The following is a 27,540-nucleotide window of genomic DNA, read 5'->3' as shown; positions in this document are numbered from 1 at the left end:
AGCCACTTTAAAGCAGAGCTCGAGGTGACAGGCGAGCGAGCTGGCTCGGGAGTGCAGTCGCGGCTTTCTGCGCTCCCCGCGGCAGAATGGCCCGAGTGCCGCTCGCCGCTTCTCCAGCCTGTGACCCCTAGACGCCGGAGCCCACCCTCCGCGCCCACCCCCTGGCGCGAACACTGCCTGCTAACCGGCGTCGCCCGGCTCAGCTCCTGCGGTCCGTTCTCTCAGGCAGCCCTTTTCAGGTAAAGGACTCGGTTCTGAGGGGCCGGTGAGGGACCGTCGCTGGGATGGTGGTCGCAGAAGGGGGAGCCGGCCTTGCTGCCTGCTTTCACGGATCTGGGGTGATCGGTGTTTAGACTACCTTTTTGTACCGAATTCACTTGGATCCAGTCAATATCAGGATGGCATTGATTTACACTTCTAGTCCCTTCGGGTCTCTGGCAGGTGTATAAACTGGAGTAAGACACTGGGTTTAGTCGAGGGCGCCGGCGGCGCCCCGGTTCCACTGTGTAAGGGAGGCTCGGGGGCGCGTCTATGCGGTCCCCCTGCCGGGCAGACCCCTGGCGTTCTGAGGCGCGCGTCGCGGGGAGAGCGCGGCTGCTGAGGGGAGCCTTCCGGCAGACCCGCGTTACGGCTGCAGCCCAGAAGTTTGCAAGCTGTTTTCAGATTAACTTTAAAGTCCTCGCCTTCCTCCCCGCCAGCCCGAGAAACACCCTCTGCGTTTCCTCCGCTCTGCTCAGGTCGGTCCTCCGAGCCCCCGAGCCTCGCAGGACATTCTTCTCGGGAAGGTCGGTCGAGGAAAGAAAGAAACTGAGGCGCTGCGAGTGGCTTCTGGAGTGGGGAGGGCAGCCGGGGCGGGGGGGTCGCTGGGTGGGTGGGAGGAGGCTGGCCCGGGGGTATGGCAGCAGGAGGGGGTGGGATCCTCGGGAACGCCAGGGATCTGGTCGCGAATCGGCTGCCTCGGGCAGAGTTCGTGCGATCCCGGGCGCCGAGCTGCGCGAACCGCCGCGGCCGGCAGGAGGCGTCCCTCGGACCCCCGGCCGGGATCCGAGCGTCGTTCTACGCCAAGCGGAGTCCTGAGTTGGGAGCGGGGCGGTTTCCCCGACGGTGGTGGGGTGCAGAGTGCCTGAGAACCGGGGCATCACCCGGGGGCATCGTGAGGTGAATGGAATCAGTAGGTCGCAGGTAGAGGGACTGGAGGAAGTGTCCTTCCAATCTTTTTTTTTTTTTTCTGTTATGCAAACTAATTGAGGAACTAGGTTCTAGTGACTTCCTCACTCCAGCCACTCCTCCAAGTTCTCTGCCTCTTTCTCGGTTTTATTTCTGAGTTTGACAGAGGGCAAAAATAGGAAAAGTTGTGGCGTGTGTGTGCCCTCGTATAAATGAACTGGGTTTCGTGGCTGTTTTGCCTTGATTGGGTGTGATAGGAGTGGTTATTGTGTGTGTGTGAGAGTGCGTGCGTGGGGGAAGGCACAGGGCAGTTTGGTGTGGAGAGGGAATACCACAATTTGTGCCAATTGTGCCTTAAGGCAAGAGCACCAAATGATGAATAATAACGCCTGGCTTGGCTGCTTTCCAGCTGATTTATGTCTTATGTCAAGTCCCTCCTTCTTCGTGAAGCTTTCCCTAGCAATGCCAGCTCACACTGAACTCTCCTTTTTCTACCTTTTCTTTGGTACTTGCCCTGTGCATTAACGCCTCGTTATATACTGTTTTTAATTTTTCTGAGTTTGATTTATTATGCACTTTTTACACATGTAGACTTATAAATCCCTCCGATTAGATCTTTTATTCTTTTTTCTGGGACTCAGTTTTTTTCATTTTGTTTCTTTTCTTGACCCATAAAGGCTCACGGAACTTGCCATTTAATTGGTGCTTTTTCTTCAGTAATTCAGCTAGAAAATATTATGGAGCACCCACTGTGTGCATTGTGCTAGGCACTGTACCCTGGATGCATACTTGGTGAAGTCATGAGCCCTTGCATCAAAGATTTCTTTCAGTCTATTGGATAAGGGAGAAGAGGATTAATTGCTCATCACCACCCCTTTTCGACCTGGCATAATGCTCAATAAATATTTTCAGAATTAGTTAATGAATGCCAGATTGTGGAGGAGACACCATTCATCATTTTACAAAGTTTTCTTTGCTTTTTAAGTTCTAGTTTTTTCCAATGGGTCTGATTCTTCAAAGAAAGCACTTTTTAAGTCCCTGAGTAGTTCATTAGGAATCTGAAATTTGGTGTGTTTTGTTTTCTTGTGTTATTTTTCTGTACCTTCATTTGTCTTTTTTTTTTTAATTCACATACGTAGCTTTTCTGAAGACAGGGAGGCCCCTTTCTGTATTAGGAAGTTGTGTTTGGTTTCTAAAACAGTGTGCAGTGGTTGTTGCTGATATAGCATCTGTTGCTAAATAAACCCTGGTATTCTTCCGCTAGTAGTGGTAATGTTTTGGGGATTGCAAAAGTAGACCCTTAACGTCCTTGGGGAATATATTGGAACTTTCTGCATCTAGACGTGCTTCAACAGGTTCCTGGTTTTCTCCCATATAATATTTCGGTTGAGAGCCTGCTTCCTGAGTATAGCCTCATACCGCAAATTCACTGACAGTTAATTTGCAGTTTTTCCTGCATTTGACAAACTTTTTTTTTTTTTTTTTTTACAGTTTTTGTCACCTCATGAGACAGGAGATACATAAACAACTGTGAAGAGAGCCACAAAGCAATAGAGATGTGGTTTCCCTATTGCCACAGACGCACATATTTCCACCCCTCTCTCCACTCCATCCTAGACTTAAACTGTAAAAATTCAAATCCCAGCAGAATTACAAATCATTATATATTAAGTCCACAAATAAATGTCAGGAGCCTAGTGGGAGATGCCATCTCTCTTTCATCTTTACTTGTTTGTGGGCTTTTGAATAACCTTGGCTCCTTTGGAGCCTTGATTCTCAACAAAATTAAAAAGTGACCTGTAAATATGAAATATAGTATAGGAGGAAGGATTTCAGAAACTTAGAGACTAAAACAAAACATACTGATGAATGAAAAGGATTCTGTTGTTGTCAGCTTGTAAATGATCTTCTTTCCTTTCCTGGTAGGATTTTTAGACTGAGGAGCAATTGGAGCTAATCCACATCATGGAAGTGGAAACCACTGAACCTGAGCCAGACTGTGTAGTGCAGCCTCCTTCTCCTGATGAATTTTCATGCCCAGTGAGACTCTCTGAGAAGATCACTCCATTGAAGACTTGTTTTAAGAAAAAAGATCAGAAGAGGTTGGGAACCGGAACCTTGAGGTCTTTGAGGCCAATATTAAACACTTTGTTAGAATCTGGCTCGCTTGATGGGGTTTTTAGATCTAGAAACCAGAGTGCAGAAGAGAGCAGCTTACATGAACCTATGGTGAAGAAACCCTTGGAAATCAATACATCGTGTCCACCTACTGAAAACAGTATGTCTGTCCTGATTCCTGATGGGACAAATGTTGGGGGCCAGATGCCAGAAGCCCATCCTCCCACTGATGCTCCGGAGCAGGTGGTTCCAATCCAGGGTCATAGCTTTGCACCAGAAGCCATCAGTGGGACAGTGGCAGATTCTACAGCAGGGCACTTCCAGACTGACCTTTTGCACCCAGTGTCAAGTGATGTTCCTGCTAGTCCTGACTGCATAGACAAAGTCGTGGATTATGTTCCAGGGGTTTTCCAAGACAACAGTTTTACAATCCAGTACATTTTGGACACCAGTGACAAGTTGAGTACAGAGCTCTTTCAGGACAAAAGTGAGGAGGCCTCCCTTGACCTTGTGTTTGAGCTGGTGAACCAGCTACAGTACCACACTCATCAAGAGAATGGAATTGAAATTTGCATGGACTTTTTGCAAGGCACTTGTATTTATGGCAGGGATTGTTTGAAGCACCACACGATCTTGCCATATCACTGGCAGATCAAGAGGACAACTTCGCAAAAGTGGCAGAGTGTATCCAATGACTCCCAGGAGCACTTGGAAAGATATTACTGTAACCCAGAAAATGATAGAATGAGAATGAAGTATGGGTATGTATTCATAACTACTCTAAAGCTATTGTTAAATCCTAGAGAGAAGGTAAAAAGGCTAAAGGCTTAGTAGAGTGGTTTCTTTCAGTAGTAACCTAACAGGTTTTATCCTCTTTTTCTACTTTTGTTCTTTTGGCTGTGTGCTATCCTGATTTTTCATGGCAGTTGAATGCAGGCTATTTATCTAACCAGACAATGAAGGTTTTATAATTTGAACAATTCAGATGTCACTGTGCGCAATATGTGTGTGACTGAGAAGTTGCATATACATTGAATATTGTGAATCAAATACTGTTTTAATCACACAGGAGAGCTTGCTTTTGAAAGAAAATCTGTGGTGAATCTTATAAATTATGAATGCTTAATTTATCTAATTTTAAAGTTTTGCATACTGAGAAGTTGCTATATTTTTAAAGGAAGTGGTGGTAGCTGGAGATTTTCATGACCCTCTTTTCATTTTGAATAGTTCAAAAAATTTTTCTGTGAATGACTCTGAGACCCTCCCTAACTTCTGAATTATGCCCAAACATGTTAAGTTTCTTTTTTAGTTTCCTTAAAGCTTTTTATCATTAATTTTATTATTCTATTTATCTTACAGATAAATTGTTCCACAATTCAAGAGTAATTTTTTAAACCTGAAAGAGTCTTAACAGTGAGTGAAGGGAAAATCTATGCTAATGGACATATTTATTTGTCATTTACATAAAAGTAGTTATCCTCACGTGTTTGTAGGCAAGACCTATATTGGGTTGACCAGGAAGTTCATTTGGAAAAAAGATTGTATAGAAAAACCCAAATGATCTTTCTGGCCAACTCAATAAATAAATTGGTTCTTTTAGTATGGATATCCAAGCATTATTCACTGATAGGGGAACTGAAATTTCTACATCTGCGTTCTTTAATGAACTTGAAAATAGAGAAATTAATAGTTGCTACATATAAAGTTGCTAGTGCAAAAATGGTTGTATAATAAGCACTGATCTTTGTATTCCTAAGTTGTTTCTCCTGTAGTATAAAGGGACTTACAACAGGCTGACTATCCTAACTCAAAAGTTCAGAAGAACTTTGTGGAGAGTCAGTTTTGTTCACTGATAAGTTATATGACCCAAGTGTCTGGAGAGTCTGAAGGCAAATGGAGGTAGTGAACCATTTTCATGTTATCCAGTTCTATTAGTTTTGATGTTAACCTTCTGTGTTCTGACAGCGCCAGAGCATTGTTGGCATCACAGTAACCTGGCCTTTGTTTAACTTCTCTTGCTCCCATTTAGTATTAGGTGAGTGGTTTTCTTTGAATATTTCAGTACACAGACTCATCTTTCTTTTTAGCAATTTAATTATCATGAGACTGGAATTTTGTATCTTGTGTTTCAAAAGCTACCTGTGGAGCAAGATGAGAAGCAATATAAAGCCCAAGTTTAGAGGGATTATTATGTAAGAAGACCTCTTGGGATAAAAGTAAAGCTTATATCAAGAACACAGTTTTCCTGATCATAAATGTATTCTCTTGATAGTATAGTGCACTCAAGATCCCATTCTGCTTGGGTAGCAGAATTCTTAGATCCTGTAATAGAGCTAACTACTTTTGACTTATTTTCTTAAGGCAGCATTGAAAGAGAGAAAAATGTTTTCCATTTTGCCTTAAAAATCTTTTTAATAAGGTATTGTCCAAAATCTCTGTTGCCTATGAGCTAGCAATTCTAATTGGTATGTCAAGGTTAATTAATTTTATATACTCTCAAAGCCACTCTAATCCTTCCATCTCCAGATTGCAAAACTGTGCATAACAGTGGCCTCCCACTTCACTCTTATGAAGCAGATTTCCAGTCTGCTGAGTACTTGAGCATCTTGGTACATTAAGTTTCTGTCTGTTTGAATTGGTTGGGAAGAAACTAGCAGGATTATTGTCCAACAAAATGTTCTCTTACCATGAGCAAGACAAGACAGGTATTTTGATCCCAGAAAATCCAGAAACTCTTAGGACAGCAGCATATTGAGTATTTTATCCTTTGCTAAACTTTCCTTGCTGAAAAATAGACATAGAGGAAAGCCCATATGCATTCATTGTTGGATCAGTTATAAAGTAGTTGTAGTGAGTGCTTGATTTCCAACCCAGTTTTAAGGAAGTAAATATTTGACACTTGAGAGGAAAAGTTAGAATTATCATTATAGTTACTATCGCTGGCACTGTATTGTTACTGGTGGTAAGTGGTCCTGCCCTGATACAAATAACCAAAAGTGTTGTTAATTACTAGTAAAGTGAAGTTCGCCATGGACTACAGTAAGAAATGTAAGATTGTAGATAGCTAAGTGTCAAAAATTGGGTTTTTGGGAAGTTGACCTGTGGTTACTGCAACCTGGTTTTCCTTGTATTCCAAAGCGATGTTGTGTTTCCTGGCAACAAGATGCAGATAACGGCATGTTGAGCCTTGCTGAGAGATTCACAAACAAGCTGGAGCAGCCCAGGTTCACATGGTTACCACATTATTTGGCTAAAGCTATTAATCTCTGTGGTCAGGCCTGTAAAGCTGGTCTATCTGTACAGATTGCACATAACCAGGAAGTGTGTGTTCAGCTGTGTATATGCCCAAGTTGAACCTGGCAGTCTCTGGATTCAGGAATAATGAATGGCAGTTGTTTATCCCACTTGTTTTCAGCAGTTTATATGACTTGGTAAATCATTATTATATACTATACCCATAATAGTTCATTGTGTTTAACTTGGGGAAAGTTCATAGTTCTGCGTCTCTAGCAAAGATAAGAGTTCATAGTTTCAAACTGTGTAGATGAAATTCTTTGGTTTTTGCAAATGGACTTAACATCTGACTTAACTCAAATGAGATATGTGCAGTGTTCATTTTATTCTTAAGAGTGAATGGAAGGAAAGTTGAGCTAGATAAGTTCACAGGTACCTTCCAACTATTAGTCAAGATGCTTAGCTACTAAAAACACTATGAAAACGGGATTTCAATAATAAAAGTGCTTATTTGGTTCATTATAATGAAATTATTTTAACTATTCTTTTCCAATTTTGCCTTCACTCCAAATTATATTATTCCACTTTGCTTTCTCACTGCTTTTGTACATCTGCAACATCAACTGAAAACTAGTTGTATGTATGAACTCCCATATTTAGATGCTGAGGCTTCTTTTGCACACAGGATGAGCTTTGGAGAATTTCTAAATCCAAATAGAGTTAAGAAAACAACATCGAATGTTGTGTTTTCCATTAAGAAAACATAGTCTCTGACAGTTTAGTCATTCATCCTTAGTAGAAAATGATAACTAAATGGCAGGACTAAGCGGTTTTAAAAGGGTCTCACTCGCTGTGCAGAATACCATTGTGGAGGATGTGCAAATCTCCCCTTAGCAACTGAGATCGCCATTAGTTTTCATATTACATTCATTTTAAAGTGTGCCAGAATAGTCTCCTAGTTATTATCACCCATAAGGAAGAGGCACTGTGCTGACCTTATTTTGGAGGTAACCTATAGGTGAAAAGATGACCAGTGATTATTTCTAATTCTGAATTTCCTGAAAAAGGGAAGGTTGAAGAAGAAAGTTGAAAACACTGGACTCCATGGTTACTTTTTGTCAGAAGATAGTGTTCTTTTCTCTTTAGAATTAAAACTTGATAAAAGAAGTTTTGGGGCTTAAGCCTAGAGTGTTGTCATAGCTGTAGTTCATTAGTTTTGAGTGATTTTGATTGCTCGTTGCTCTTAGAATTTTGTTTCTGTTTTTTAAAAAAACTGTCCAAGGGACAGTACCATTAGAAGACTTTACAGGAACTGTGTGAAAGGAGAATTGCTTATTAGTGATAATGAAGAGCACATGCTGTTCTTTTCTATATGACTTGCAGAGTGGATTATCTAAAGTAGACCAAGCTCCTGACTGAACTCTACTGGAATAGTTAAATTAGCCAAGTTAGCTCTGGCCTGCACAGCTGTGATGATGTATGAACTAACTCATTATGTGTTATTGATAACACAGAGAGAGGAGAACAGCTGAAACTTACTATGCCTTGTGACTTTTTGGTATTTCTTGAATATACACAGCTGGATGAGTTTGAATTTATTTAAAAAATTCCTGCCGAAGAGAAAGAGAGAGCTCCATAAGCAAGAACTGTGTTTGAAGTGACTTTCAAAATGTGTGCCTTGTGCTTCAGGAGAAAGCAATCCAGTGAATTATTTTCTGTACCTCTTTATGATGCTATTTACATATGAAATAAAGCTAATTGGCTTCTGTCTATACTAATCCAGGGAAGTTACTGGGTCTGTAGAGCCTTCATGGGAATCAATAGCAATCATTCATTTATTCCCTTTCTGGTTTTGTCAGTAAGCAGATTAGACTTTTTGAAGCAGCTGTCACCTGGCTTCAGGTTGGGGTCAGTCTGTTCCTGATATATTCATGGTCATGAAAATGAATCTTGTAGAGAGCAAAGGTGTATAACTTTTTAAATCAGACAGTTGGAGGAAATAACTTAAAAGGTTATCTGATAGTTCCTAAAAATAATTGCATGATACATTATACATTTTCTTGTTGACTCTAAAACTTTTACTTTTTATTATAAGTAGAAAAAATAATAGTTCCATTCAACATTTAAAACTTCATTCTGCATATATGAATGTGCAGAAAATGCAACTTTTGAGTGATTACTCTGTTCCTGTAAAACCACTCCCTATTGTTAGACTAGAATTTTTAGATTCTAGCTTTGCATTCTACCATAAAGCAAAGGTAAATTCATAAAATTTTTTTGGGTGCATCTTTGATCTTAGTGATTCTTAGTTTCATATTGGGTTTGGGGACTATTTCTAAAGGGTGTGAAGCAGTAGGTAACCCTTACAAACCTTGCCTACTTAGGGAATTTGAATAAAATGCAGCCATTTAAGATTGTGACTGTTTTCCTGTGGTCTCTTGTATCTTATCCCCTGATTTGAGACCGCCAGATTCTGCATCCTTGTCAAAAAAGTAATTTTTTTCACATTTAAAATTAGGACCTGAGATCCTCTTAACCTAGGTCAGTACCCTTTGATAATTACCAGTATCCTGTTAAGTTGCAGTTGCCTTCTTGTGAAAGGAAAGCTTATTTTTGAGTTAAAAGATGATTCTTGGTTATTCTGGAAAAAGTTTTTGTAAGGCTGGTTCAGATTGGACATTGGTAAGTTTTACAAGAAACTCCCTTTGTAAAAGCAGTAGAGTTTCTCTTTTAAATAAATCTGAGAATATTAAGCTAAAAGGAAGTGAATATAAATGATGTTTGTATCTTTGGAAGATACCAGAGTGCTGAGGGTTGAGCCATTTTGTGTTTCACTCTGGGCTTGAAATCCGTAGGTAATAACTTAAGATCTTGAGGTAAACTGCACTTTGCAGAAAGTGCAGAAGAAACTGTGCAGAAGAATAAAATATTTCTAATTAAAGTTCACCATTTCTAGGAGCAAACAAGTCATGTTTTTAGATATGAAGGGACTCCCGTAACAAAATGTTATTTTTATAATTATAGATTATTTATGGCAGTGCTTTCTAGGGACCAGGGATCATACTGCAGACTCGCCTCTATTTAAAATCCCTGTAAGTGTTAAACATAATCCAGCCCAATCCCCAACACATTAGCTGAAAGCCTCAAATTTCTAATGTAGATTAATTCCTTGTTAATAGGAGGATTTGAAATTATAAGGGATAGTTTCTGAGATACATTTTGAGACCTTCAAAAATGAACGGTTTTATGTAAAAATAAATTCCACGTATTGAGCTTGGTAGTTTGATTTTTATTTGATTTGTGCAAAAATAGTATTGTAGTGTTGTGCTAAATAAATATGACTAATTCTGTGAGCACGAGCTCATTTTAGAAAGTTGATTAATAAACTTCTGATTATGAAAATTCCAGGTTTCCTTGCTGTTGCTAAGACAAGCATAGAAGGGAGTTAACTAAGCACTTCTGTTTGCCGTGACCACACAACAAAATATGTCTGTCTGTTCGATCTTTCTCTGCTGTTTACTTACTGGTAACACCCACTTGACCAGTAAAGAACCTTTGCATGGTCATCACAATGAAAGGATAAGTGTGTTATGAGAGTGAGAATGCTAGAGCAACTGTTCCGACTCATGTTCTACAGAAACCAGTGATTTGTGAATGTGTGTACCACAAAATGTGTAAGGAGTGCATTAGAATCCCTTGTGACTAAGTTGTCTGAGAAAGAGTTTGGGAAATTTGTACTCTGTATGCAAATAGATATCATTTGTTTTGGTGCTATTGCCTCTGAGCATAAGGAAGGATTTGTGAATAGTCTTATGTTGAAACCTAGCACTTCTCATAATGATTGGAAAATAGTTTAGGCCACATTTACAGGAATTTCTCTTCATTAATTTTTCCCCCTTTTTGGATTAAGAGCTTCTTAAACTGTTACCTTCTCATTTGACATATAGCCATAAAGTTTGTGTGATTTTCTTTGTTCTAAGTTTTTACCAGCACTGAATAGTCAGTGAAGAATGGCAGGAGTAGGGTCCAAGAGTGAACTTTGTTTGCAGTGAACTTTCAGAATCTTGCCTGCACCCTGTGATCTTCACAGTTCCTGCAGCTGATCTGGGCGTAGGGAGGGCAAATGGCACAAACTGCTCTAAATAATTTCCTGCTGCGGTTGGTCTTTGGTTTCTGACTGTCACCTGGCTTCGCTCTTTCATTTCCAGGCATTGCAAGAATAAAAATAAGCACAGGAGAAATACTAGGTTTGCCTTCCAAGGTAATAAAAGACATCCTTGAATGGAGGGCAGAGAATGTGAAACAGAAGGAACTTTGCTTTCTGATGTTAGGATCGTCCAAATGCTGCCACTCTTCAGTAAATAATGCCACTTTTGTAAAGTGTTCCACAATTAATTTGTTACTAAAAAAATAATTTTTAATTTGGTTATTTATCAATTAGTTTGTCTGTACTAACTTGGGGAAAAAGGCAAAATTTTTTTATTGGAGTTTAAATATTGTTAATTTCTGCTACACAACATAGTGAATCACCTATATGCAAAATTTTAAATAAAAACCGTTCTTTAAAGGAGTTATTTATAAATTTAAAAGTCAATTCAGAAATAAGCTAATAGATTGTACTTAGTCTAGGGGCTACTAGGAGATAAACTTTATGATTATAATTAGTATTTCATTTATGAGTAAACAAGTTCTAAATTGATGTTATTTGAAAACAGTTATTTTTAAGCAGTTTGCATACGATTGATTTTATAATTATGTAGAAACGTTTTATAAGTAAATAAAATTCAGCCTACTTTAAGTATTGTCAGATTTCATATCCACAGAACTTAATCAGTTGAGTACATGGCAGACATTTTTTATTTTCTACTTTGAGATTAGAAACCTCTCCATTTTAAAAATACTTCACTTGACAAGGGGATATTTACTAATCTTCATAAAAAGCGATAACTACATAATTTAAGGTAGTATAAGACATGATACATTTCTTTTTAATCTGCTATATGTTTCCTATCCCAGCTGTTCTTATAGAAATTGTTTCACTTCCTCTTCAGGCCATGGATGTCTCACTTAAGTTACCTTCTGAGAGTCTCAGGACATGTGACTGAACTGGGATAAAAGTTAGGCTGTATGACATTTTTGATGTCTTCAGGGTGTGAAATTTAGGCCCATGCCTCAATAAATATATAGCTGTGAGATCTTCTGATCTCAGAATATAATTTTTATTTATGAAAGATTTTACGCTTATCCACATATTATTAAAAAGTTCTTTTGCATTATTTGCTTTGAACTGATAGTTTTGTAATTAAAAAAAAGCCCAACATAACAGTATTTTAGTAGGTTCTCTTAGGTAGTTATTGTAATTTGCTTTCAGGGGCTGCCTGAGGTAGAGAGGACTTATGATTTGTTCGGGGTTTAGGAAACACTTAGCTGTACTCAGATCTGGGCCATGTCCTAGTACAGAGTTCTTTGAGAATAAAGTTATGTGTCTGTTTAGTTCCCCACACTCTTTTGGATAATATAGAATTATAAAAACTTAAAAAACAAGGTATCCTTTCATATAGACAGCCTACCTGCCTGCCTTTTTTCTATTTCTTATCCTCCCTTTTTTTTTTTTTTTAACTGTGTTCACTTCTAGAGTCACTTTAACAGCACAGATTAGATGTCTGACAATTTGTAAATCAAGCATGAGGTTTAGCACACAGATTATCCACTGTGTGGATAAATCCATTCATTTACTGCCTTCTCATTCACCTGTTTCCAAGATGTCCTAGGAGGGACCAAGAGAGCAGCACACACAGCTAGAAGTTTGCTCTAAGACAGTTGATCCCCGGACACTCGAAGCCCCATTGAATCTTAAAGTGGGAAATATTTTTACCTACCCCAAAATCTTTTGAGGTAAATATATCATCCAGGTTTAATGTTAATTGTTTTACAGTGTGCTCTAAGTCTCAGCAATCCTACCTTGAATAAGTCAGGATCTCCTTAGAGGTGGGCAGATTTAATTGCGAGTCAACATTTGATTCTTAGCTTGCTTATAACTACTGAGGGTCATACGCAAAGTAACGTTAAAATAAAAAAACAAAACTCTTGAGTTCTGATTTGTAGGTATGTCTGTATTTACAACTACTTATGGATACCAAGGGGGAAAACCCAGTTGTTACCAGGACCCAAAGTCATAGTATAGAATTAGAGAAATTTAACCTCTGGTAAACAGTGAAAGATGTTGCTTTGTATATAGGCAACGTATAAAGATAGATAATTTTTATTGCCTCACCAGGTAACTTCCTGCTATGTATTCAAGTCAGTGTTAGCAAAAAATTTTAGTGACAGAATAAATGACAGTTATTATGCTTCTAAAGGAGAAAGGGGATAGTCCTCTGAAGTTTAATAACTACACTGCTTTCACAGCGTATTTTGGTATTATATATGCCATGGCTTTGATTCTCATCACCTTGCAACATATTTGAAGGAATCTATAAGCTGCCAGATATTCCAACACTGCTAAATGAGTTCCTGGAAACATCAAAGCCAGGTATCAAAAGCCAGCTATATTTCGTGCGCCTGTGAAATTTCTTTAGCAGCAGCAAACATACCCCATCTGTCATGCCTGTCTCAAGTCTGTAGCAGAAGAGCCTAAATAACTCTCGATACTCCATTTGATCTTTATCCTTCTCTCATCGTGACCTTCAGCTGGGGGCGACATTTTCCCTTTATATCATAGTAATAAATAATTGTGTCTGGGTAATCCAGCTGATTAGGGTGGGTGTTGATTAGTTTGAGGTCACAGGTTTATCCTTATAGAAACCAGTTAACTTTTATAGGCAGGAAGCCAAGGTTCCGAAGTCTAACTCATCTAGTTAAAACTGTACAGAGTAAGGTCCAGAAAACTCGACTTAACTGACGTTTGCTAAAGTCTGAGTTCTATATCTTAATTTGCATCATCTTCCCACTTACATGTGTTCCATCTTCTGTGATTCTAGTCTCATGTAATGGCACCATTAATCCAGTCACCGTATCAGAAACATGGGACACATCCTGGACTCCTTCCACTCCATTCAGCCCCTCCATGCAGTTAGAGTCTAACTCTTCAATACTCTCAAATCATCCCCATTGTTGCCTCCTCAGTTCTCTGCTATAGTTTGTCTCATTTGTAGTTCTAGTAGCTATAGATGGCTAAGCATAGAATAATAAATATTTATAATAAACATGCTAATAAATATTTAGCAAATAAGTGCTTATCTCCACCCTTCCCCCACCTCCCTCTACCAAAATAAACAAATCAGCCCTCCCTAACCCTGCTGTTGGAGTGACCTTTATAAAAGGCAGATCTGACCCTTGTTGAAATCCACCGGTGATTCCTGTAGCCCACAGAATCAAGTCCTAACCTCTTAACCCAGCACACAAAGCTCTTCATTATCTGGCCCCAGCCAACCTGTTCAGTTCAGGCTTATCTGTTATCATCCCGCTCACACACACAGACACTCTGACCTCCCACATGAACTGCATGTGCTGCTTACTCTGGATTGCTTGAGCTGCGCTTGGTTGGCTTCTGCACGTGTCAGTCACTCTGCATGTGGTGTCCTGCCTCTCATGGTCTGCCTGGTGGCTGGCCAGACTTGGCTCTCGTTTTGCCTACTCTGGGACACCTCCCTTGACCGCCTTCTGTGACCCTTTTCCCAGCAGTTAGGCCTTCTGCCTCCAGATTGTTCCCAGACCACCTTTGTGCCACGCTTTACACTGTGCCACAGAGTTTGCTTGTCTCTTTCCCCACTGACTTTTGGGCATTTTACCTGTTTCATCTTCTTATCCTGGCCATAGTCCAGCACTTAATCATTGTGTCTGCTTATGATTACTTTTGTTTGTTGTCATATTTCTTTCTATTTTCTTTCTAACCATTGCCTAAAATGGTTACATTCTCCTGAGCGCCCAAATGCATAATCCCAAGAACTATTTATCCAGCAAAGGGATTGTGCCCTAATTTCTGTTTTATTCAACAACCAATAGTTTTGGTTTCCATTACATTCTATTGTTTATATTGCAGGCCCTTTTTACTTTTTAGTATCTGACATACACACTTCTAGAACAAATGATGGTGTGGGTGTTGGTACTCTGTGCGTTGATAATATATGTTGGAAATGTTGGTATGTCAAGATATTTGTTGAGTGGGAAGAGAGTCATTGTTAGTAAGCATCTAAATTATGAGAATGGGTGTTCTCTTCAGAATTTTTAGTTAGTTTTGCAAAATTAAATCTTACATTGCTATGTGTGCTGGTGTGTTTGGTGAAGCATGTTGACACAGAACTGTTAATATTTCTGCAGTCCACTCTCCTCCTTCCCATTAAAGCGAAAATCAGCCATCGGTTCACAGTAATTTTTTTTCTAATTTATTGTGATAAAGTTTTATTTTGGGTGAGTCCAGATGGATTGATTCAGCCACATGATATATTTAACTAAATCTAAAGCATACTGCGCAGTGGCTGTCTCCCATTCTCGCTCTTCTCTGGCCATCCCTCAGTCAGGCTGTCTTTAAGTCAGACAGGGTTCCCATCTGCCAGGATGACTGCACCCTGCTTTTAGGAAGCCCTGTCTCCTCTCTCCAACCCCATCTCTAGCACTGTCTCTGTTGCTCAGTTAATACACATCCTGTGTTGACCACTTTGACCTTTTAACTGCATCTGCTCAACAGTCTAAATTTCAACCTTTATTTAAGGCTCTGAGACCCTAGACTTGCCTCCTTAGCTCATGGCCTGACATCTCACACTATGCCATATAGTATGCTGTTCACATTTTCTCATCTCTTATGTATCCTTCTTGAGAAGGTTTCCTTTTCTAACTCTGGCCCTGTTATTCCCTGTCCCTACCCTTCAAGCAAAACACTTGAAGAACTTTTTTCTTCCATATAACCTTCACTTTCTGGTAATTATTTCCTGTTCAAGTGAAGTGTTAGGTTACTTAGTCATGTCTGACTGTGATCCTGCGGACTGTAGCCTACCAGGCTCCTCTGTCCTTGGGATTCTTCAGGCAAGAATACTGGAGTGGATTGCCATTCCTGTCTCCAGGGGATCTTCCCAACCCAGGGATCGAACCCAGGTTTCCTGCATTGTAGGCAGATTCTTTACTGTCTGAACCAACAAGGAATCCCTATTTCATATTAAACTGTTCTAAAATTCTTTCTTTTACAGAAAGCTATCTTGGATTGATATTGTAAAGCATCTTACTTTTCTTTACCTTTATCCATTCCTGGAGCAGTAGCCACCTCCTCTCCCATAATGCTGCACGCCTTTTCTTTGTCCTCTCATTCCCAGAATGTGCTTGTGTTAGATAGGCAGATATACTGCTTCTTTGGTTTTAGATTTTGTTAGTTTTTTCTCTCTTGAAGCCAGGGACTACATCTGTTTGATTCTTTGTGTATTGCCTAAAACAGCCCACCCTCACCATTTCCATACACACGACTTGTAACTGGTTTCTGATAATACAAAACAATGGTTTGATAAGAGTGGTGAATGTTGAACATTTGGCTTTCATGTTGGATGAATTTTATACTGATGCAGATTGAAGAGAATAAAAACTGTTGGCTTTGGATTTTTTAAGCATTCCCTGTTTAAGGGAGAGCAGGTGGTAAAATTAATCTTATAAAAAGATAATTTAATGTTTTTCAGATTTGTTATTTTGTCTCTGTCAAGTCTAGAAAAGCATATTGAAAATCAAATTGAGCTAAAACAGTACTTTGATACATCAATCCACAGAACAGTTGGTTGTAGTAAATTAGGATTTGTTATAGAAATTTCATAATGCCCAAAAGACTGAAGTGCTCAGAGAATGTAGCAAAAGCTGCAGTTTTAGATGTCTTTCTCATGCAAATCATTATCTATGAAGTCTTAATAATATAGGCATAAACAGAAATTGCTAGAGAGATGTCCAGAATAAAATCTGATACTTTAATAGCAAAAAGCATTGGTTGCTTATAGTATAATGTATGTTAACATATTAACTGCACTACTTAGAACTCCATAAAGAAAATACTGAGGATGTGTTGACTCATAATTGGGAACAATTACTGGGAAATAAAGCAGGAAAATCTGTTTAGAAACTGGAAGTGATCTTAAGAGGAAGAAAAAGGTTAATATCTCTCCACTCGATAACATCAGATCTCCTAAAATTAAGGGAAAATTGTTTAAAGCAACTTGATGTGAAGTTTAATTTCAGTATAGGAGTTCCAGTTTTCAATATTTTTCTTTTTTGTAGAATTTCCCAGAAACATTTTTTTTTTAATTCTGGATTACGTATTCCTATTTAAATAATTTTAAGCAAAGTAGTGTTCAAATGTGATATAAACTGCATTTTATTGTCTTCCCATTTCACACTTAAAATTATGTTCCTTTTAAGACTACATCCTGCTAGTTAGGATGAAATTAGGCATTCTAATCCTCACTTGAAATTAAGTAAGAAATTAGGGTTTGGGGAAGCTCTTTAGGAATTTTTAAAGGAACATAATTGCTCTTTACAAGTTATGTGCTCCATGGCCGCATCAGTTCATATATGACTTTGTTTTTTTCCCAAAGAGAAGGTAATTCACAAATTATGAATATTGGGATGGCGGGTAGGAACTATTTTCTTTCCGTCACATTTGCCAGGAGTGTTTAGTGAGAGATGTTAATAGGTATTCATGGTAAAAGGGAGAGTATTGTCATAGGTTTAGAAGAATACTTTCTAGCCCTCATCATGGTATTGATACTTCAGTATCTACCTTCACATATTTAAGGGACAGAGGAGTAGCTACAGTAAGTAAATCGTTTAACTCTGTGTAGACAACTTTTTCAGACTTGACCACAGAATGTTTTTTTGTGCAGGATACCTGTTTAACAGTCCTTGAAACAAGTGTTCCAAGAGCAGAGTCTGGATTTTCACAGTAACCAACAAAACCCATAGGTCAAAATTCATACCCTTTTCAAAATCCTGATTTATGACAAGAAAACATGTCAATTATTGGGAATATCTGTCCAAACACCTTGATTTCATATGAGCCAGTTTTGAGTGCCACTGGATCTGGAGTATCTGGATGTGTGTTAAAGACATTCGTTTAGAAATCTGTGGTGGAAAGAATGAAACAGTGCATTTAAAAACTTAGTCACTCTGCTTATAGCTGTGATGTTATGTTTTCTTAGGGAAATTTTGAAATATACACAAAAAGAAAAACAAACATTTTGCCATTAATGGTTCAGATGAGTCAAACACTAGATGAAGTCCCATTAAAAAAGAAACAGTTTTTTTTTTTTACCACCTTTTATCAATTTAAGTGATTCTCATTTATATAGTGGGACCTCCGCCTCCCCAATAAAGTATGGATGCGGCAGCAGCAGACCATATAACAAAATGACAAAACTATTCTCATAGCTGAACGTTAGGATAATCCAGACTTTTTTCTCATCATATTTTGTCAACTTTTTTTTTTTCCACCCACAGGATAAAAGATGATTTTAGGTAGATTAGCAGTACTTGCCTCATCTGAGGTCATTTTATTTTTCCTATCTTTCATCAGTCAGTATTGTGTCTTCCTATGTTGGCTTAGGTGAACTGATGCCTCTAAAAAAAAGACAGGCTTCACGAGAAGTTTCTTTTGTTTCTCTCTCTGCTTTCCATGTCAGCTTCATCCTAGAGCTGACTCCCTGATTGGTTGAGACCAGGTTTGGCTCAGCCTACTGTGGTGGGAAGAGCAGGGCTGTGTTGATTGGTTCAGGCCAGTGATGCTGTCCGATAGAATCAATCCCTGCTCCATGGCTTGGATATTTTGGTCTTGTTAAGAAAAGACATAAAGGAAATGGGGAAACCACTCACAATGATATCTTGTGATATCAAGATATCAAAACAAGCTTTAAAAATTCTATAGTATACTATACTAGATATTTGTAATGTCATATGAGATGTTTAGGTATTTCTGTTTTGCAAATGTACTGATATTAACAGTTCATTTTTTCTTGGGTCTTTTTAGAGGACAAGAATTTTGGGCAGATTTGAATGCCATGAATGTGTATGAAACAGCTGAATTTGACCAACTACGAAGGCTGTCCACACCACCCTCTAGCAATGTCAACTCCATTTACCACACAGTCTGGAAATTCTTCTGTAGGGACCACTTTGGATGGAGGGAGTATCCTGAGGTATTGAGTCTTTTTCCAAAAAGTGCATTTAAATTTTTTGTCTTTCACTGTTCCTTTCTGACAATGACTAGACAGAACCACAAACCAAAGAGCTTATGGATATAAAATTGAGTCTTGTTGACAATGAGTAATTAATTCATTTTTTATTGGAGGCAAATTATTTTACAATATTATATTGGTTGGTTTTGCCATACATTGACATGAGTAATACTTTTCTCTCTTGACTTTTCTGGAAATGTATTTTTTTTTCCCATTAATTTCCTGGAGCCCATAAATGGAATACCACTGTTATCAGAGAGAAAATGCTTTTCCCTGTATCTTATTACAGTAGGGACCAAGTATTTACTGAGATAAGTACTCAGACTCAGGGCCAACTTTGGAGTAATTTTAATGAGGTGAGCATTAGTATAACTTTTGGCTATATCTGGCTCCTGGTGATTGGATCATGTGTTACACTATTAGCATTTTAGAAGACTGGGGAAAACAATTGCCCTTAAGCCCCTGGAAGAAGTACTTGAAAATGTTTATTGAACCATGTGGTCAAGCAAATCAGTTATTTAAAATTCTGTCACAAGTGCACACGTATCCTTAGTCTGAGATGGAAGAATAGTTCATCAATTACATAGTGAGGTTTTAAAATGATGGTAGTTTACTTTGCCTCTGAATGAGACTTCTGAGTCACAATTAATTGCCCTGAAATGAATTTAAAGATTAATTTCACATTCCAAAGATCTGACTTCTTTAATTGATTAAATTCATTTCCAGCATTACAAAAAGGGAGAACTGACTTATCTACCTTAGATTTTCTTTTAAGGAAATAGCAAAAGAAAACAACCTAGTATGTTAATTAGTATAAAACACAATATTGAGTTAAAATTTCTTATTCTTGAGTAGTCTCTAGTATCTTCTGAAGAGAATAAGAGGCTGTTTAAAGTATATTTGGATAGTCCAATGTAGTTGGACTGTCCTTGTGTTTTTCCTCTTTAGAGGTTTCTTGGGTTTGGAACTTGATTTATGTGAGCAGTATATACTACCATCTTTAATCCTCTTCTGAAACTGTCTTAAGGAATAGAAACAATGAAATCTCCAGGACATTTGTAAGGCCTCTAATTAGGATAGACTAACGCTTCACATGTCTCATAAGGTGGGAAATCCATGGAAGCATCTTTCTGTTCTGCATCTTAGAAAAAAACAAAATTCCTGCATATAACAGGAAGTAATTTGATTCACTGTACTTTTTGGCACTCCTCTGATGTTAACAGCAAAGTTAACTATTTTTACCTTTTGTTACATTAACATTTTTCCTATCTTACAGTGACTGGTTATTGCTTTTTTAACTTGCTATGTTTTTTCTTTACCTTCTGTTTTCTCATCCATAGTCTGTTATTCGATTGATTGAAGAAGCCAACTCTCGAGGTTTGAAAGAAGTCCGATTTATGATGTGGAACAACCACTACATTCTCCACAACTCATTCTTCAGAAGAGAAATAAAAAGGAGGCCCCTTTTCCGTTCCTGTTTTATACTGCTTCCATATTTACAGTAAGTGTCCAGCAGAAATTCTCACCCTCCATTTTATGTAAATGTACAACTTTTAATCACAAAAAGATTTTAAAAGACTAACTTGATTATTTCTAAAATGTAAAATTGAGTTATTCTTTAGGTTTAATTCTTCCAAAAATAGAGTTCAGATGAGCTATAATTAGCCCAGCACTAAAAGAGTGAGCATCCGCTTGCATTTTTTTGGACTAGAAAGCAAAGTAAACATTTTCCACAACTAAAAGTAGTCCATTCTAAAGGAGATCAATCCTGGGTGTTCATTGGAAGGACTGATGCTAAAGCTGAAACTCCAATACTTTGGCCACCTCATGCGACGAGTTGACTCACTGGAAAAGACTCTGATGCTGGGAAAGGTTGGGGGCGGGAGGAGAAGGGGACCACAGAGAATGAGATGGCTGGATGGTATCACCGATTCTGTGGACATGAGTTTGAGTGAACTTTGGGAGTTGGTGATGGACAGGGAGGCCTGGCGTGCTGTGATTCATGGGGTCGCGGAGAGTCGGACATGACTGAGCGACTGAACTGAACTGAATTGAAAAGTAGTTCTATCTAGATTAAGTCAGAGTTTGCATTTGCCTCTTTCATGAAAGATTGAGATACCCTTCCCACGTTATGGGACTGGTTTCTAGCCCAGGTAAACTGCCTTGGCAAGTAGAGATCGTCCCTCAAGGTAGTGTTCTCCATTTGTCTCCCTTCAGTGAATTTGCATGGAGAGAATTCACCTTTTCAAGCAATTTGCATTCTCATTGCTCAGTAAGGCCCATTTTCCTGTAACACTCATTGAAAGTACCTGTCATACTTCTAGGTTTGAGACTGAAGTCCATCTTTCTGAATTAAAAATGAGCTCTCCTTCAAGTTTCCCCAGTGCGATTTTTCTTTTCTCTAGAGAGCCTACTGGCACATCTCCATAGATGGCAAAGGTGGGGCACATTGCCATTAGCAAGGCCATCTCTGAAAGGTAGTGTCTCTAGGGAAATCATTATCTACTCTAGTCAGATAGATCATATTTAGAGCTTGATTTTTAAAATACAACTAGGTTTACTTGGTTTTATGAACTGGGGAGATCTAGGGTAATAGTGGTTGGCATCTTATATTCTTATTAGTAGTTTATTTCAAGTCCAAAGTGTGTTTTTTGCATATCATTATGGTAGTCTTAATGATTCTAATTCTGAGATTGCAAAGGGAACATTAAAAACAAAATATAAACAAAAATCCTTGAAATGCTCAGTACTTAAAAGCAGTTTGTTAGTAAGGCAGATTTTAGAAATATATGTTTCTGAACAAGGTAAATATGTGCTTTCTTCTTAGTTTAGGTGTGAAAATTTTACCCTGTGGTTTGTTTTTTTTTATTAGAAACTAATAAAAATGCCGTTCTGTAATTGCGCTAGTACAGCTGGAGACAGTGTCAGCGTCCACTGGCTAGGAACATACTGTCCTCCTAGTGAGACAGTAGAACTCATCAGTGAGACCCGCAGCTTGGCATGCTGGGCCAATCATGCATGATGCAGCTTCTGAGTGAGAGGAAGAATGCTCGTTAAATGCTGCATTGTTGGGAGAGTTTTACGGAAGAGTGAAAATTGATTTGTTTCGATCCTAAGACTAGCAATTACGGAATAGCCTTCCCTTCACCTTTTTTTAATCTTAGGCTTGTTTTATAGAAGTATGAACTGTAAAAATAGTATGAGCAGTAGTAGAGTTAATGCCACAAAATATGGCCTTCCTATTTATAACATTGGCTTACAAGAGAACAAAGAAAGTCACTCTTTTCCTTTTCAAAATTTCCTATTTTAGTCTTCTTATCTGGAACAGTAATCATCAGGTAAAAAGTAAGAGCTTAGCAAATCAAAGAGATTATGCAGACATTTCAACGGGAAAAGAATAGAGTAGCAACAAGTTCACCAGGGTGTGATGATGCAGGCAGCCATTGAGTTCCTGCCTGCCCTAGAGTCCAGGGCTGGCCTAGAGGGGAGAAAGAGGAGAAGGACCAATTCCGAAAAACAGATTTCAGAAATGGATTTCTAGAGAGACCATGATCTTAGTCAGGAAGAAAGTTTTGTTTTGAAGTGTTAGTAAGTGTAAAGGGTCCAAGAAAATCATAGGTGTCAAAAAGACTAACTATAAGGGGATCAGAGATGCCTAAGAATTGGGAATGCTAGAGTAGGGAGGTGAGTGGTGCAAGCTTAACTCATGAGTTTCCTGCAAAGTTGGCTCTTTTTAAAGGGTTTCCCTGCCTTTTCCCCCTTCCAGTTTTATTAACATAATTGATATAAAACACTGTATAAGTTGAAAATGCACAGCATAATGACTTTATATATATTGCAGAATTATTACCACAATCAAGTTTAGCTAGTGTTTTTCATAGTTAAATTCTTTTCCATGTGCTTGCTGGTTTTTAATAGGGCTAGTAAAAATCTTATTCCTGAATATTCTTAGAATACTTGAGCTAAACACACAAATACCAGCTTTCAAAGTTTGGAAGTCCATTTCAACTGACAGGACATCTGTCCTGTGTAGTCACCTCATGGTCTTGATAAGGCCTGAGACCCAGAAAGCAGCCTTTCTGGCACCAGGGACGGGTTCCATGAAAGACAGTTTTTCCACAGACTAGGGGTCAGAGGAAAGTTTCTGGGTGATTCAAGCACGTTACATTTATTGTACACCTTATTTTTATGATTATTATAGCAGCTCCACCTCAGATCATCAGGCATTAGCTCCAGGAGGTTGGGAACCCCTCCCAAAAGGATAAAATTAATTTTTACTTCATCACTGAAGTTAGGAAATGTCATTCAGAATGGCCAGGGGAGGGAAGGAGAGTGATAAACGGTGACCTTAGATTAGGAGAATTCATTCTTCAGAGGTCCTTGAGTACATGCTCCATAGCCTTTGACTGACTCTGGCTCCCTAGAGAAGGCTAGGTATGTGGGAAGCTTGCAGTGTGTCATTGGAATACCTATGAGCTGAATATGAAGCTTCCATTTTGTGAACTGATTTCCAGGCAGGAATGATAGCAGAAGGAAGAGGAACCGTCTCTTCTGTTGTCAGTGCCAGGTTTTCAGTACAGCTGTGATAGCCTATAACCTATTTTGGGCAGAGTGGTTGGGAGAATCTTACCTTCCTCCTTCAACCCAGAACACTCTGTTGGTAACATCAACCCCTAACAATACTGGGAAACCTGGTAGGTTAGGACTTAGACTCTTCACAGAGCAGGAATAGAGGGAACAGCTAAAAATAAGGAGATTATAGTCTGTGTTTCCTGCCATTCCTCCAGAATAGTGACGGCTTTTTAAGGAGTTACGTACCTGTCAGAATTTGATTAAAGCAGTGGGGCCTGTCTTCAGAAAAATGTACCAGGCAAGGAAGGCTCTGGAGGAATCTGTCAGGTGTTAGTGAAAATGCTCCAGAAGATAACTGGCAGGCCTTCTTCGCCTTGAATCTGAGTGTCAGGGTTAGGATTCCCTTTATCTCTGCTTATTTCCTTTTGCTCTGTTTTGAAAATGGCCAAGAAATAGTATTTAAATCATTTAATCAGGCAGGAATAAGTAACTGCTTGTCTAAACTCATCCTTTAGAGTAATAGACCTGAATTTAAGGTTCAAGGATATTCTAGAGTCTAGGGCTTAAGGTAATTAGCTCTATCTTAAGCACATCTAAAGCTATAAAATTTGAATTGTATTGATGGTTTTGTTGTTATATGTGATATTTACAACTGAAGCAAATGCCAAATATTAGCTTTCTTTTGATGCCTACTCCATGATCTGTTTGTTTTTATACAAAAACTTAAAGTATAACCTTTGTTTTTTTTTTTTTAATATTTTCTGTCGTCTCCCTGTAAGCTCCCTTTTACCCACCTGCCTCACTGTCTCCATTCACTTTGCTTCCCCATCTAAGTAGCCTTTAGTAGTGATATGTTTTCTGCTTAGTACAACAAAGTTTGAGGAACACATACAAATTGTTGTTACCTTGAAATGGACTCAGAAAGGAAAGATATTTATAAATTGGTGCTTGCTTGCTTGCCTTGCAGCAGTACATTCTAGAGTTTTCTCCATAAGGAAGCCGTGGGGAACTAATAATAGGTTATCTGTATAGTGTTCACTCTAAGGTTTTTTCTTTCCTTTAATTGATAACATTTTCTATAATTTTTTAAACTATTTTATATTGGGGTATAAGCCAGTTGTTTTTCAAATATGCATTTAAGCTATTCAGATTATAATGTTAGATCACTGTTATGTGAGTTGGACTTAGGCTGAGGTTTTACATGGACATTCCTCCCTCTCCCTTCCAGGACACTTGGTGGTGTTCCCACACAGGCTCCTCCACCTCTTGAAGCAACCTCCTCATCGCAGATCATCTGCCCAGATGGGGTCACCTCAGCAAACTTTTACCCTGAAACTTGGGTTTATATGCATCCTTCTCAGGACTTCATCCAAGTGCCTGTTTCTGCAGAGGACAAAAGTTACCGAATCATCTATAATCTTTTTCATAAGACTGTGCCTGAGTTTAAATATAGAATTTTGCAAATATTGAGAGTCCAAAATCAGTTTCTTTGGGAGAAATATAAAAGGTGAGTCAGCAGTATGAAAAGTTCAAAAGAGGTTTTCTTGATGTAGTTAATGATAAATGCAGAACATAATAGTAAAGACTTGCATAGAACTTAAGGTCATATTTTTTCATATATTAACTCATAATTCTCATAACAGACCTTCCAAGTAGGATTATTACAGTTTGCATTTTACAGAAAGAAAACTGGGTCACAGAAAAGTTTGATAACTTGCCGCAGGTCATACAGCTAATAAGATATGGTGCTGGAATTTGAACCCAGGCAGGCTAGCACCAGAGGCCTTGTTATTGATCACTTTATGGTGCTGTATTTCAAGTCAGCCACAAATTAATGTAATTTGGTAGGGGGGAGCTTGCATGTAAATTTGAGGAACCTCAGAAGTGAGAGGCTTTCAGGTTGGTGGAATTAGGTAAGGAAGTCACCCTGAGAAGGTAAGCTGTGAGAGCTAGATTTGAAATGAGAGCACGTGAACAAATGGTTGGTGGAGCAAAGAGGGAAAGGGCTTTTGTCTGCTGTGCAGAAGAGAAGTTTAAACTTGCAGTATGATCTTTGATGATATTTTTGCCCTTGAAGGCTATGTTAACATTTTCTCCCCATTGAAACTATAAAGAGAATATCATGCCTATTAAACTGATCTATACCTTCCTTCTTCTGAATTCCCTGTCCACTTTTTGCCTTAGGAAAAAGGAGTATATGAACCGGAAAATGTTTGGCCGTGACAGAATAATAAATGAGAGACATTTATTTCACGGAACATCCCAGGATGTGGTTGATGGGATCTGCAAGCACAACTTTGACCCGCGAGTCTGTGGAAAGCATGCTACAATGTTTGGACAGGGCAGTTACTTTGCAAAGAAGGCAAGCTACTCTCATAACTTTTCTAAGAAGTCCTCCAAAGGAGTCCATTTCATGTTTCTGGCTAAAGTGCTAACTGGCAGATACACGATGGGCAGTCACGGCATGAGAAGGCCCCCTCCCGTCAACCCTGGCAGCGTCACCAGTGACCTGTATGACTCTTGTGTCGATAATTTCTTTGAGCCTCAGATTTTTGTCATTTTTAATGATGACCAGAGTTACCCTTATTTTGTTATCCAATATGAAGAAGTCAGTAACACTGTTTCCATTTGAAAAATCTTGGTACTGCTAAATTATTTGTATAAACTCAATCCAGCATTTGTAGCAGGTTTTGGATGGGTGGGCAGAGTAGGGAACAGCACTGGAAATAGGGCAGTTTTAAGACCATTTTTTAAGTGCTAGAAAGTTTAAAAAAATTTTTTTAAGAAAAACACAAGTTTTAAAATGACCACTTATTCTTTAATTATTTACTAATTGTTGTTAGTGTACTCAGTGTGGAAAAGACTACGGATTGCATACTCTTTTCATTCACACCTGTACATTATAGGCAGCAGTGTTATTAGAAGCATTTTTTATAAAGAAATGGAACAGCCTAACTAAATGTGGCTTAAGCCTGGTAGAAGTTTGGCCAAATGGAGGCTGTGAGCAAATGTGAGGATCCAGTTTATTTACAAAGATTAAAACTGACTGGAACTAGTACTACCATATTTACTCTGTCCAAAGCACTGCTGCTGTGGTGTAGGATGAGTTTATGGCATTCTGGTGGGTGGAAAGAAATTTCTGTCTATCAGTAGGACTGAAATATGTCACCCAACCACAGAGCATCAATGACTTTAACTGTTCTGCAGAGTTTGCCTGAGAACTCAGTTCTGTTTAAAGAAAGTAAGAGAAAAAAAGAACCATTTGAAAAATTTGTCACCAGCAAAATTTTTCATTAACTAGTTATATAAAATGTGGTTCTTCTGTTTAAACTTCAGCCTTAGAAAACTAAATCTCTCATTATCATCCACCCCAGTTTGAAGGAGTTTGGCACCTGATTTGGTTAAAGCCAGTCTTAAGAATTAAAAGTATTACTTTTAGGGTTCCAGACGTAGGTCCTGACTGAAGGTTTTAGAGAAAGAATTAATACATCTGTAACTGAATTGGTTAGAGTTTATTACTGTACTTTGCACAAAGTAGATCTCAAAAAAGTATTTGTTGACATGGAAATATTATTAAAGGTGGACCCCCACCCCTCTGCCTGCTTTGCCAGGTGTAGCTGGGTTGCCTGGTCAACTCTGTATCTTACACTACTTCACAGAAACACAGACTTGGAAATTGTGCCACTGGCCTAGCAGGAGCAGTGTTAGGGGACCGGGCCACTGCCTGAGCTGAGAGGTAGCCGCTCAGTGTACTTTGCCTTAAGCAAAGCAAACAGACCTGGATTTACAAAAGTGGAAGTGGTTGTTCACAAAAGAATTCACTATGGAATTCTTTCAGATTCTAAGCTCTCCTAGTATGTTTGCAGTTATTTCATTTACACACAACTCTTCAGGAACTTCTGTGTTGTTTGAAGCAAGATCTAAGTATCCTGATGTCTCAGTGACTTGGCCTGTTTAAGCACTTACCAGGGCTTCCACACAGTTATTTATTTTGCCCTAGTTGATCTTTTTGTTTGCTGCCATTGGCATGAAATAGCCAGCTGAGGCTGGTATAGTTGTCCTTTCATTCAGTTGTAACTTGTAAACCAGTAATTCCCATTCTTTTTCAAGTTAAGACATCTTACTGTTGCTTATTTGGTTTTATGAAACTTGTTCCTTTTTTTCTCCCTAAAGGAAAAAAAAAGCTTTATGACATATTTATTTTTTTAATAAAACTAAAGCAAAAATAAAAGTTCTGGTAATTCTTTAAAAA

General features: G+C 38.6%; 1 protein-coding gene across 1 annotated transcript; it reads left to right on the top strand.

Annotated features, from left to right (window-relative positions):
• TIPARP (TCDD inducible poly(ADP-ribose) polymerase) lies at window positions 1–27,540 on the top strand. The gene is made up of 6 exons (XM_055411148.2): window positions 1–239; window positions 3,094–4,046; window positions 18,509–18,677; window positions 20,057–20,217; window positions 24,517–24,795; window positions 25,473–27,540. Exons 2-6 carry the CDS (start codon window positions 3,133–3,135, stop codon window positions 25,918–25,920), a joined length of 1,971 nt encoding a protein of 656 aa, XP_055267123.1. The 5' UTR covers window positions 1–239; window positions 3,094–3,132; the 3' UTR covers window positions 25,921–27,540.

This window comes from Moschus berezovskii, chromosome 1 (genome assembly GCF_049115385.1).
Source record: "Moschus berezovskii isolate FMDL1 chromosome 1, NW_MosBer_1.0, whole genome shotgun sequence".
Classification (NCBI taxonomy): Eukaryota; Metazoa; Chordata; class Mammalia; order Artiodactyla; family Moschidae; genus Moschus; species Moschus berezovskii.
This window is presented reverse-complemented; position numbering and strand designations above follow the sequence as displayed.

Bases quoted from the DNA above. Each gene is read 5' to 3' on its own strand.
- TIPARP (XM_055411148.2), top strand. From the start codon at position 3,133: ATGGAAGTGGAAACCACTGAACCTGAGCCAGACTGTGTAGTGCAGCCT. The intron at 20,218-24,516 runs GTAAGTGTCCAG...TCTCCCTTCCAG, and splicing joins ATACTGCTTCCATATTTACA to GACACTTGGTGGTGTTCCCA. The intron at 24,796-25,472 runs GTGAGTCAGCAG...TTTTTGCCTTAG, and splicing joins CTTTGGGAGAAATATAAAAG to GAAAAAGGAGTATATGAACC.